The sequence below is a fragment of the Anas acuta genome, chromosome 5, assembly GCF_963932015.1.
Source record: "Anas acuta chromosome 5, bAnaAcu1.1, whole genome shotgun sequence".
Taxonomy (NCBI): domain Eukaryota; kingdom Metazoa; phylum Chordata; class Aves; order Anseriformes; family Anatidae; genus Anas; species Anas acuta.
The window spans coordinates 64566321-64580275 of record NC_088983.1 but is presented as its reverse complement, the minus strand read 5'-3'; the positions used below and the strand labels follow the sequence as shown (position 1 = coordinate 64580275).

Here is a 13955-nt window from a genome sequence, read left to right as displayed (position 1 = left end):
TGTAACTGAAGTCTTTAGTTTTATTTTCCAAGCTGTCAATTTATTTATTTATTTTTTATATATACTACCTTAAAACAGGTTTTTATTTTTGTTTAATGAGGGCGCTAGCTTGCTACCAAGCTATAAATGGAGAAAGCTTCAGAAAGTGAATCACATTAGTGACTGAGCAACCAATCTTCTGCTTGGATGTGTGAGGCTACTTCCATATTACAGAAATAAAAATATTTCCATAGCAACCTATTAAAAGCACAGAATACTTCTGCTGTGTAGGGTTTTCTGTTGTTACATCCTTACTGTGGAGATCTTTGACCACTGTAACTGAGCCACTGAAAATAGCTTGTAAAAGCAAAACAACATCCATTTGTTTAATTAGGAGTTTATACTGCATATCTATTCTTTCTTATAAATGACTGTACGTAGTTATTAATTAAATTAATTCAGGTTTCTAAAACATTGCATTTCAAAATGGATACCTTTTTTTTTTTTCTTTTTTTTTTTTCCCACGTTATCCAGCATTTCTTTTGTATCTTGATACTCCAGAATCATCAGACTGGTGGAGCAAAAGATGGTAAAAGAAAAAATGTCTCAGCTGACACTTAGATGTGTTCAAACAGCTGGTGGAGTTACTCTGTGGTCTACCATAGTAGAAAAGTGCATCATTGTTTATTTTCACATAGGGGTGGATGTTTCTGTGAGGGCGTTCATCAGGATAGTGGAAAGAACATAAATATTCAGGTTCTTCTTCAGTGATGGAAGGTGGGGGTACGTACACATTCAAGGCATTCCTAGCCTTGTCTTTCGTGGTGTTCCAAGTAATTTGTTACAGCAATTGTTATGGGTTGGCAATAATAACAATTAAGACTCTTGACTTTTCCAGTCATATGGAATTCTTTGATACATTGCTAGATTAAATAAAACTGAGCAACTGAGCAACAAAATTGCGTTTGACTGCATAAGCAAATTGAAAAACCCGGCATTGTTCATGAGTGGCTTCTTGTTCATCACCTTGTAGATTAGGTTTCCCTGTTGCAAGATGAGAAATTTCTGTTACTTACCTGGTGGGATTTTCAGTTCTGTGCCACTTGTGCTTAGCCTTTTTATTACTTTTTGCTTCTAAACTTAATAAGTAATAATTAACATAATAATAAGTAATAATTAACATAATAATAATAAGTAATAATTATCATCTAAGTTTATTTATTTTAATATCAGAATGCAAGAAAGCTCTTTGATTTTTTTAAACTTGAGAAATTCTGTCCGCTATGCATTGTCTCTTGCTTTGTTACAGTACTACCCAGTCCATTGCTTCGTGTCTTACGCCTCTTTACAGTATCCCAGCCACAATGTCACTGCTCTGACTCCATTTAAATTTCTTTGTATTCATATGGTGGAGTAATAAGGAAAGATAGAGAAGGTGGTATGTAATTTGTTTTAGAAGTGATATAAAATAGTATTGATTTGGCTGAAAGAAATTTTTCATTGTGTGTTCAGCTTATTTTGATAGTAATAACAGAAATAAATGAATCTTGTTCCAAAGAGTCTTGCGGTTGACTCCTTTCCTGCAGTCTTACCTGTTTGCCATTGCAAAACCTAATAGCCTGACATAAGTTTTTAGGTAGAGGTCTCTCAGAATAGAGTTGATTGAAGCGTGACCTCATTTGACATGCGATGTAGTAACTGTGATTAACAAAGAACATGAAATGGCAGGGAGTGCTATGATAATCCTTTCATTTCACTGTTATACTTATGTGGAGTACTTGCTGTTTTAGTTCAAAGTGATAAAAATATTTTTTATTGGAATTTATTTATTGAAATAAAAAATGTTAAGAGAAAGTCCAGAAAAGTTGGGTTCACTGAATGAGTGTAATCAATTTGCAGCAAATTACTCAGTATAACTGGATGATACTATTAATTTTGATTTTTCACTTCATGGGCTGGTATATTTTGAGATTAACGTAGAAAATGCGTAGTTGTCAGTGCTCAACTCAGCCATAATATCAAACCACTGGTATCAATCAAATGATACCACGTTATATTCATGTTTCTATTTGGTTTAGGAATGGTGATTGTTAAGGCTGCTTACATAGCAATAACATTTTGTTATATGCATACTTGACTGGTGTTTGTATATTGATATGATTGATAAACCAACGTGTATGCCTAAATTAAATTTAAGACATGTTTTGCAGATTCTTGCTGAGTAATTAGTTTATGTGAAAAAATATTTGCAAACTGCAGGAAGTGGTATCTAATTTGCTTTCCTGAACCTTGTTGGCAGTCAGACTTTAAGCTGAGAAAAACATCTGTCTGTATGTGTTGGGCCCATTTGTGAACCTCCAGCCTATCTCAGCTGCCATTAGCTCTTTTGGGGTTGGTGTCCAGAGGCATCTTTGAAGAGCCGTCAGTGCATCTGGCAGGTGTTCATGTTGCAGTGGCATTATCACTGTGCAGTGCAGATACCTATTTTAAAATAGCTGTGACACCAGTAAGCCCTCAGGCTAAAAATTCCGAGAATAAATTCAAATAGCTTATCTTTAAGACTGCATGCAGTATATCAAGGGAAAACTTGGCCTCTGGAAATCAACTGTTAGCTTAGTTAATGGCTAACATGTCCCAGTTTGATGTGTGCTTGGACTGAAACTCCATCCATATTTCAGTTGTCTTCTCTCACTTACTTGTTAAGGCATTTTCCACGGGAATCCTGATGCACTACTACCTCCATTCACATTGTGGGGGTTCTGAGAAATGTGTTTCCTCATCGCTGAAAGAACTTACTATTTTTTCTTTTTATGCCATTTCTCTTTCTTTCCAACACTTTTGTCATATTTATTTACCATTAATGGATCTCCTTTCTTTTCTATTCTAGCATTAAGAATGTTTTTCAACTAATTATCTGTGTTTTTTACCTGGAATATGTCACAAAATCACAGTGTGTAGGAAAGTCATGTTATAGTAAAATAATTGGATTTCAGAGAACAAATACAGGCATATTTAAAATAAGAATGCAGTCACAGCTTTGTCCTTCTTGAAAGATAATTTTATTCATAGTGTTCTAAGCACATAAGTATTTCAGGTTGATATTCTCCTTTTCTACTAGCTTTCAAACTTGTGAAATTACATTGAATTGTAATAGACAATGCTTTTGGCAGTACATACATAATTCCAAACAGTGTCTTTGCTTTGTAAAATAAGCAGCTGAACTTCATCCCATGGCAAAATGCATGTTTAGTATGATTTGGTGTGAATAGACACCAAGTTTCATGGCTCTATAGTGGATTTAGCAAACTGAAGGCATTCTACTGCAGTGACCAGGAGCCCTTAGCCTGCTTTCTTCTGAGTGAAATCCCAACTTTTCTGAGGCTCAAAGTAATACGTACTTTTTTGTTTGTTTTATCTGCTAATATTCCTGCAGCTGTCTAATATGTCAGTCTACTTGTCTCAGTAATATCCAGGCAATTCCATATTTTTTCCTTAAAATTCTTTAAAGAGAAGATGTAAAAGCAGAAACCAAAAGGTTTATTCAGTTGATGGCAGAAATGTGTTCAGGTTGCATCATTTCTGTGTTCTGTCATAGACTTTTAAGGTTCATGGTCTCCTTGCCTGAACTCCATGCATGTAAAATTTTTGCTTTTTTTATGAAAGTATAAAATTCTTGTATGGTATCCTACTAGGACTCGCTGGTGTGCCTTTACCAATGTCAGTTGCTGGCTCTTCTCAGCTTTGTGTTTTTACTTTGCCATTCAGACCCCGTAAGTCTGCTGACTGATTAGCAGCAGTCTATCACACATGGTTCAGATTGGAAAAGCATAGTAACGATGTAGGAATGTAATGACTAAACAGGAGATAGATTTAGATAGATTTAGATAGATTCATGTGTTACACATGAATCTCTTTTGTAGTCATTAAGAGCTGTGCTATGACCAGTACTGGGGAGCAAAAATAGTAATCGATTTTTAATTATAAATGTATTGAAGTGAAAATTGGAAAGTGTCTCCTATGTATTGAGAAAGAATACTCAAAAGACCCATCGTTAATGTGCTGATGTGTTTTGTAAGAGTAAGTGTGCTCCTGGAGCTCATTCTGGGCTCCAAAGAAGAGGCATGACAGGCACTTACACATGCGTGACAATTACTTGAATATGGCAGATGTGAAACTTCAAGGCCAACTGCCATGAAGCAACTTCTTTGTTCTAACTACTGACAATGCCTGTGCCTTCTGTAGATGTATAAATGTATAGACAATCAGTAGCACTTGGATTTATTGACAATATTGACAATACAGTGTATCAAATATATGAAAGGTTGGAGGTAGAGGGATTCTGATTCATTCCATTATAGCTGGGATTGATGTGATTTTTCAAGGATAGATTTTTTTTTCACAGACCCTTCTCATAATATTGTGTTCCAGAGCACTCTTACTTCAAGCAGACCTTTCACGTATGAGTCAATTATATGTTTCTGTAAAACAGTACATCAACTCCTCTTTTAGTCAAAGTAGCTTTTAAATAATATGTGTATATATGAGAGGACAGCATTATAGATTTGAGTATTAAATGTGTTCAATGTCATTGTTACTTGGCTTGATACTCTATTTTACCTAATTCTGAAAGATCTAACCAAAGCTCTTGCCCACTTTCCTGTCTGTGTAACCTGAGGCAGGCAGGGCCCAGCTCCATCTTGCTGTGGAGTAGATTGAACCTTGAAAAAGTGAAAGATGGAGAATCTAGGGGGCGTTTAGTTTTACTTGTTAAGTCCAGTCACATGTGATGAAGTTGTGATCAATATGTTCTTTACTCACAGCTGATCAGGCAGGATTTCTGTCAGTGAGCATACCTTGGGGCATTATGTACGTGAATGGTGAAGAGGGTATGCTGGCTAGCAGATCATACTGTGCGAGAGAGTCATTGGATTTTTCTTCAATGCCTTTTGCTTGCACACCTCCTGAGGTATTCAGGCCAATGAAAGCTGAGAATGGCAAAGCTTTCTTGTACTTTGTGCCTTTCTTGTACTTTTCTGTGCCTTTTCTGATAAATTAGTTAGTTTGCTTAAAAGACCTCTATGGCAAATGGCCATTTACTCTACTTTTTCTTAGCAACTTTAACTAAAAAGTTTTGTTTCATAACCCCTGCATTTCAGACAACAGAGTAAATAACAGATCTTAAGGAGGTAAAAAAAAAAAAAAAGTTTTCTTTTTCCCACTGTAAATTTAGTGGCATCCACCTCCTCTTCATTCTTGTTGTGTCTGTGTGAACACAAGCTCCTCTGCATCTCTGTGGGTTGTGGGTTGTTTTTTTTTTTTTAAAAAAAAAACTTTTCCTGTACAAGAGACATCATTTTTCTCTGTCCTAATTCCCTTCTGACTTAAAATGCAACAGGAACATTTGGAAAGAATAAATCTTTTCAGTGTATTGACAAAGCTACTTCAGTAATTGTGTTAGCTGAACTAGACAATGAGGCTGAAATCCTTCTTGAATTAGGGTTTATGTAACTCTAACCCAATTCCCAGCTAAGCCTCTCAGACTGAGCCAGAACAGTGAGCGCATATGTTTTGCTGCATTTTGAAATGTGTGGCTTAATGGACTAAGCTTGAGATTTTTCAACCTGCTTTCACTGGTTTGATTCTACCCCACTTCACAGTCCTTTCCCTGTGACAGTGTTACCTGGAGAAGGAGAAAAGGTTTAGTTGGACCTGGGTGGTCATTTCCACGTGTAACAGTTCCTGATGAGGAGGGGAGGCTAGAGGAGTGTGCTATTGACTGCTGCAGCAACTTAGTTATTCTTCTGCTTTCAGAAACTCTTCCTGGATAGAGCAGAACTGTCATGGAAAAGTCTAGTGTGCTCATATAGGATTTTATTATCTCTTAAATCAGGTTGACCACTAACAGAGAAGTTGTGGTGCAGAGTGAGTAGTGTGTGTGTGGGAGAAGTCTAACCAATCAGTGAGTAGATGGATCATTCAGATTCAACTTAAAAGAGCAAATATGTGATTAACCCAACCTAGACATGTAGACGGATACATTGGTGGACTAGAAAGAGGAGAGGGATGTTTGTAATATTTGCATGTCCGTGTCCCTTCTTACATTCTTTTTTAAATAAGCTGGGAAGTTCAGTTCTGAAACACTGGTAATATGTGAGTGTCCAGACTTGAAACCTCTCTTATTCTCCAGCATACCAGAACTCTGGACGTTTGTTCAGGACAGGAATGAAGGCAGGGCGTCATTTAGATATCCTGTCCTCTCAAGATGTGAGAGGAGAGCACTTTTACCAAGCAATTCAAAATGACGCCCAGCACAAGAACAAGGAAGTGTCAAAGCTAAGGAAAGAACGGAACTAGAATTGCTCTCTGTAATAAGAATGTGCTAATAGAAGCTGTTTTAAAATACTACCTTATAACTTAACCAATTTTTTCATCTGAAAACATGCAAAATGATTAATTTACAAACTTAAGGAGTAAAGGCCTTTAATTAAATTCCTACTGTTAATTTTCTTGACTGTATTATTGTTTGGAAAATGTTGGTGGAGTAAAAGAGTAACCAGTGAAGTAAAAATTTGCACGTTCTTTAACTTACCAAAGGTGTAGTCATGAGTGAATGTTACACAAACAATACAAGTTGAATGCTTGGTAAAGATATTAAAAAAAAAAAAAAGTTGGAGAGAAAAAAATAAAATATTTTTATAAAAGAAAATCCCAATGGTCTATTCAGCTTCTCCAAAAAAATTTATCAAATATGCAGTGACATTTAGTTTTGGACAAGTTTTTTGGTAGGAAATTAGTAAGAACAGAATCAACTTGCTTTTTCACTGAAGTTTACAGTTTGAATCTCTACTTGGTAGTCACAAATCATAATAAAAATTTCTGAAAATTAGAGAACTCCCAAGCCTTCCATAGTCTGTCTTTGAATACTAATAAATTCTCTTTTAGGTTGTAAGTGGTGATTTTCAGCTTCTGAGGACAGAAAAGATTAATTGCAAAAGTCCAATTGTTTTTTATGGGGGAAGTCTTCTTCCAGAGTTTCAGAGATGAGAATCTTTCCAGATATGATGAGTATAAATTTGTTGCTGCGTTGAAATTGATTGTTGAGGCTTACATACATAAAGGATTTTCTCAGAAATCATTAGAAGATCTGTGAAGTTGCATGGGATTCTCATGGGAGTTAAACTGGTAAGTGCCAGGCAGCACCTAGTGTCAGGATACTGCTCCAAAAGAAAAAGGAATAGAAAACCCCATCTGGCATCATGAATAAGTTAACCACATGGTAACTGGATTTGCAGTTTGAAGAGGAAGCTGATGATGGTTTTTATGGTCAATAATAACAAAATTTTAGGAAATTCACATTATAGATTTACATGAGGGATAAGTAGGATGTTTTGTTATACTTAACATTTATTAAATATTTCAATGAATTATTTTGTCACTGTTACAACTTACTAAAAAGCTGACTTTCTCAGATTTTGAGTTACTAACAGAAATGCTGCAAGCCAATTTCCCAAAGGGCAACAATGGTGGTAGGCAAAATACAGCCAATCTTTGACAGTGCTGAAGAAAACAAGTCAATCCTTGTTTTCAGTGTCACTGGACACTGACAGCAGCATGTCTGAATTAATATACAGAGCTTCAGCTGCATTACATAAGCCTTATAGTTTCTTCTTACTGTTTTGTCTGAGAATATTGATTTCCACGTTCAACCTTTTCCATACTTAACAGTTGTTCACACTACTAATCTAATGCGATGGTGTGAAAAAATATACTAGAGCTTTTCTATAAACTTTCTTGTGGCTTATTGTCTTTTACCTCTTGGTCTTTTGTCTAGAAAAGGACTCCTTCTTGTACTGCAGTTTTGTTTCACTTTTCCTCACCTTATACTATATCCTTCATGTATGTGCATATAAATTTACTATTATTTACTATATAGTGTGTAACTTGCTGAGACTTGATTACACAAATACTTAAGTTGCTGGATAAACCCCTTATTTTTATTAAATAATGTTTTTTCATTGCTCTAAAAAAAAATAAAAATTTGTCAAGGTCAGTATTTAGTTCTTTCCTCATTTAATACCCATCTCCTTCTGGTATGACACCTGAAAGCAAATTTCTTTCCTTCAGTTAGATAAGTATCTCCTAATTACTGCACTACTACTGGTTGCCCTTATCCAGACAAAATAAAAAACTTTCTGTGGTGAAGCAAAAAAAAAAAAAAAAAAAAAAGGCATTTTTTCATTTGGAAGTATCTTCCTGCTTCTCATTACAAGCTCCCTTTTCATATTTAGGGCCAGAATCTGGTGGCATTAGGATGGGAATTATGTTACAGAATCACTAATTGAAGAGTAACACTCTTTTTCCATGCCTGTTCTTTTCATTGACTGTATTTTGTGTGTGTGTGTATATATATCTATATATAAATAAATAAATAGAAGCCACCACAAAACCCCAAAGCACTGTACAGACAGATCTGAAAAAACGTTTCTGGTGTGCTTTAGCCACATGTCCTTTTTTTTTAAGTTCTCTGTCCTCACAGTAATGGATTGAGTCCAGTCTGGAATGCAATTATAAATGTATCCATTCAGATATTTACTGTCAAGAATTAAATACTCGTGTATGCAGTCCTGTCAAGGCTCAGAAGTAAGGCTCAGACAGTGATTTATCTAACCAATTATTACTTTTTCAGTAACTATCAGCATGAACTGTAACAGTCAGTCCATAGCACTGTAAAAGTTAACAAATATTTCTCATCGTTTCCTGGATTCTTGTGTGTCTACACACAGTTCCCAGTTGTGTCTATAGATGCATTGGATCAGAAGTTTGAGTCCTGTGGCAGAAATCAGCTGGAGACAGAAAGATCGGTAGTTGAGGAACATATATCCGTGTCCAAAACCTGAACACTTCAGCCACATGCAATTTTTGCTTTGGAGCTGCAATAGAAATGCCTACAATATGAGATTTGATGAAATACAAGGCTAAGGAAAGTTATTTTCTTCTAATATTTTAGAATAGCAAAATACATTGAATAATCTTGTTTAAGAATACGTTGTAGGCAACAATTTTAAAGTAACCTGATTTTAGAATAAACGTTCTCCTTCCTGAGTTCCATACTCATTTTCTTTATCAGTTTTTAATTTTAAATTGAGGAGGTTGACATCAGCTGTAACAAGTAGATGCAGGTAGTGAGATTTTTACATTTTCTTGTGGGTTTGTTATATTCTGGATTCCTGCCTTGACTTCTAACACAGAAGGGCTATGTAAAATACAGTGTTTTCTGTGCAGCCAGCTATAGAACAACTGGATTCTGACTGTGAATTTGCAACTATAAAACGTGTACAGTTCCTTTATGTAAAAGTGGTTTGCACTACTTAAGTAATGTATAAATGCTAAGAGATTTTTTTATTTCTTTATATGAATATTTGTCAAGAGTATGACATCCTGTCAGATCACTGGACTATTGTGACTGGTGACAGACCAGACTGGCTATATAGTGTTTGACAAGCAGTGCATTTTAGTTGTTAGACTTTTCATTAGGTATCATCAGCATGAAGCCTACTGCATGGCATGAAGGCAGCAGAAATCACTCGTGCAAAACAGAAACTCTTCTCAGCTCATGCACATGATAAGTACCTAAATGAGGTGAACTGTAATACTTTGCAAATCAGTATGGATTCAGCTCCCTGCTGCAGTGCTTTCCTGGTGCTCTAACTGGACTTTTCATCTAAGATACTCACGCTTCGGAATTATGGGACAGACGGTGCCTGTTGTTTCCTGTCCCCCCAGGCAGAGAAGAAAAGCTGTATTGTCAGCTAAGCTTCTCCAGACTGCACAGTGAAATAGGTGCAAATTCCATACCAGTTCTGACAGGCTGTGCTCACTTAGGGCATCTAGCCCAAGTTTCTACCACCATAAGGAAGCAAATCCATGACAGTATTTTGCCTGAGGCTTCAGAAATAAACTGCCACTATGACGAGGCTGGGGAGGGAGCCAGAGCTCTGCCTTTTGTAAAAAGGGAGGGTGAGAGAGGAAGAATGAGGTTAGTGCAAAGTTGTTTTTTTTTTATTTACTACTTTTAGTTGTGGGTGGCACTCAATCAAGTGAGAGGATACATTTTATTTTGTAAATATCAATAGCTTTCAAGTTATCGGTGTCAATGTGAACTATAATCCACTTTTTTTTTTCCTTCCAAGCTTCTCTTGCTGTCATTTTCCTTCTGATAGCATGAAGTATTATGTAGCTTTACAAAGTCTGCTCTAAAAGCTTTATCTTTGTCATTCTGTAAACTTCGCAATCATTTAGTTGTTCATAAATTAGTGTTTTATATTTAGAGCTATAAATCTAAGAATTTATAGAATTCTTATAATAGAATTATTTTTTCTATTTATTTAAAGTGCCATAGAAAGACTGTATAGCATTGGAAAAGACTTGAGATCTGACAAGATTTTTTTTTTTTTTTTTTTTTTTACTTCTGTCTGTGGTTGTTGAGAGGTCTTCCACTGATTTTAGAGTGGTGTATTGAAAATTCCTATTCTGAAGATCACAGGAATACAGAGAGATTAAAAACTGCTAATATCCAATAGGACATTTAATATTCCCTTTTTTTCTCACTTTATTATTTAAAGGTATTTTTTTATTAAAAAAAAAAAGAAGCTATATCAAATTCTCTGCCACTTTAAAGAAGGAGCTTTGTATGAAACTAGAGTAGGAGTGAAAAAAATTATAGTACGTCACATTTGGGAGACAAAGTAGACAAGTTCTTATGAGCCAGGTTATTTCAGACCTCATATGCTAGAGGATTTGAAGAATGTTTTTCTGAAGGATCTTCTCTAACAGATTAATTTTATACAAATCTCAGAGTTTAGAAAGGGAGGAAGATGATATTTTGGTTCTTGTTCAACTGGGACTCGTATGACTGTCATACAACTCTTGTTTGATTGTACTTAAAGAATAGGGTCTGTAACTCCAATTTCAAGAATTTTTTGTGAGGTTACCATAACATGAAGCTATTGGAAGCTACTTCTATTTGATAAAATATAAGTGATTTATACAGGTAGGGTTTGAAGAGTAATAAGGACCAGTAACGTGATCAAATTTTGATAATGTTCTTGAGGAAAGCTTAAGAAATTTGCAGAAATTTCAGAGCTGTATAAGTAAGCAGTGTTTAGTTATAAGCCAAACTTAGAGCTAACGTGATTTGGTGTAATTTCACAAACAGATGAAATTATGTCAGTACTTAATTTCTGCATGTTTATATGATGATTTAAGCACATCAACAACATCTCTGACTTTCTAAGAATATCAGCAAAATGAGTACAGGTGCTACATTGATAGTGTTATCAAAGTAGCTGAGATGAGGAGTATGTTATTTTGACTTCTTATGATATTATGATAGAAATTAAGATGTGCCGCAATAGATTTTTTTTTCCCCTTAAACACTGAAAACACTGTTTTCCTGTGATATGCTTTAAAGGGAGGCCATGGTGTGTCTTTGATCATTCTGATTAGAGCCAAAACAGGGTTCTCTGGTTAATTTTTGTACTCACTTCTTGAGATTTCAGTGTGTTAAACCAAACTAAAATCTGAAGGAACACTAAACCTGGACTTTTCTATGAGCAGTAAAGAAAACTGAAAGTTATTGAAGTTAGAAATGCTGTGAACACGAAACCGAAAAAAATATCTTAATTTGAAGTCAGTGGCAGCAAAGCTCGTTGTGAGGCCCTGTTACTGTGTCATTTTTTTTTGCCTTCTGTGCATTAACATGAATTAATGAATTAATGCAGTGGCTTAAGTCCCAAGTTTATCTTATGGGCAGAAATGGAAGAGCCCTTTTTTATGGATTTACTGTATTGAGTTAAACTGAGGATGAAATAGTGAGGATGAAAATTTTGGAGCAACAAGAAATAGAAGAGAAGCAGGAGAGAAACAGGGATGCTGCTGTAGAGAATGAACATTTAATTAACAAACCGTCAGTTTAAAAATGAAACTTAGACTTTATTATGCAGCTGTTTTTTGGTAGTATAGAACAAGTGAGACTGTAGAGCACAAATAAATTGACATTTCAGAAAAAAATGTTTTAAGGAAGGGCTAAAATGTGAGCCATATGGCCATGTGTCAGAGGTGAAATGTCTTCTGCATTACTATACTTACCAGTGCTTGCTTCAGGTCTAATATTGCTTTTGGTGAATTAAGAATAGCAACATCCTTTCTTCTCAGGCCTTGGTGGCAGTGACCAAGGCCTGCTGAGCTTTGTCAGATGACTACCAACTTTCATTAGATTTGAAATCAAGTTTGAATCAAGTGCTGTTTGGCAACTGATTCTGAAAATTTTGTTGGAGTCTTCCATCTGGATTGTATCTTTTCTATATTGTACAGTGATAGGGTACTCTTTGTTGTATTTCTATCCAATCTGTTTTCCTCTTATACCTCACTTTTTATTACCTAAAAGCGTCAGAAAGGCCATACAGGATCAGACAAAAGATGCATCTTTTCCTTTATCCTGTTCTGAGCAGCAGCTGGGGGCAACAAGAAGAAAGAACACGAACAGTGCAAGGATGCATAATGCTTTCCATTTCCTTCTGAGACTTCAATCATTTTCTTGTTACAGCTTTACTGAGACAAATGTGGTCTCCATGTCTAATAGCTGCCTGTGGATTTCTGTGCCCTGAGCTTCTGCAGCCGCCTCTTGAATCTGTGTAAACTACTGCTCCATTAGGCACTGTAGAACCGCATTGGATAGCCACCTCTAAAGCTAACCTAGAGGGTAACATTTCTTCTGCAATGTCTTTTATCACAATCAGTTATGGGTGATATTTTGTACAAACTTGGTAGTCTGACTAACAGACAATGAAACGTACTTCACCGATCTTATTGAAGTACATTAACTTCTGAAATATCTAACATACTAATCATTTTTTGTCACTGTTTTCATGCCTATGTTATATAAATCTGACCTGTGCCTATTCTTATTTTTCTCTAATTTTCTTTTCTTTCTAATTTAAATAAATTTTTAATACTGCATTTTTCTTCATACAGCTTATGCTAGCATTGACAGCTGAGGATGGCATGCAAAAAAGATGACTCATGCTCAGGTGTGGCTTTCTTGATGATGTTTCATATTAAATAAAAATGATTTGCTGTTACTCTTGAACTTGTTCTAACTCTTGAACATCACTAGGTACTTTGATTTTTTCCTCAGTTAGAGATGTGTCTCAAACATCTCTAAAGTTTAGGAACGAAGAGTAAATGAAGTTAAGCTGCAGAATCTCTCCTAGATGTTACTTTTATTTCAAATGGCTTTGATTTTTATTATTTTTTGCTTTTCAAAATTTTTTCTTCTTACATTCTTTTCATATAACTTGATCTCTGCTGAAAAGAATGAAAATATATTTACTAAAAAGATCCGCCAGAAAATTTAACAACAAAAAACACTCAGCTTAGAGGGAGAGGGAGATGTACTACAACTAAACCTGTGCACCCCTAAAAGACTTCCTGTGGAGAAGGCAAATGCTTACACAGACACACAGCCTGCTTGAGGTTTTTCTGTGTACTGCCCTTGTACATACATGTATTTTATCTAAATGCACATTACATTTTACTAAAGATGACAAAAAAAAAGCTGAAGTTAAGTAGTGGTTTGATTAGGAAGACAAAGATTGTCTGCAGGAGAACACTGCTGAAGTTATTTAGTTTGCCTTTGGCTGTTATTGATAATGTGCTGTTCTTTGTTCCTGGAAGAAATGTAGAAGCCTCATTGCACTGAATATTTAAGTCTGGGGCCAATAGATTGCAGTGCATGCTTTGCATTCAGAGATAGCATCAAAACAAGAGCAGGGAGACACTATATCTTCTCCCAAGCAACATGCTGGGGCTCCATTTTTTATTAAGTATGGCAACCTATGAAGGAAGACCATGCTAACTGTTTATCTATGTAGTTTTGTGAGCTTGAGAGGAAAGGGTGTCACAATTCTTTGAAAAAG

The 13955-nt window shown here is 35.5% G+C and overlaps 1 protein-coding gene across 3 annotated transcripts in view; it reads left to right on the top strand.

Annotated features, from left to right (window-relative positions):
• The window catches only part of GALNT18 (polypeptide N-acetylgalactosaminyltransferase 18), a 239334-nt gene that overhangs the window by 58134 nt on the left and 167245 nt on the right, over positions 1–13955 (top strand). Inside the window, exon 1 of one of the 3 annotated variants that reach the window (XM_068685383.1) lies at positions 13012–13067. The exons of the other annotated variants lie outside the window; for them this stretch is intronic. Coding sequence (XP_068541484.1) covers positions 13037–13067 — 31 coding nt within the window. The 5' untranslated portion in view covers positions 13012–13036. Of the gene's footprint in view, positions 1–13011; positions 13068–13955 lie in introns of those variants that run through there. 3 annotated transcript variants of the gene reach the window in all.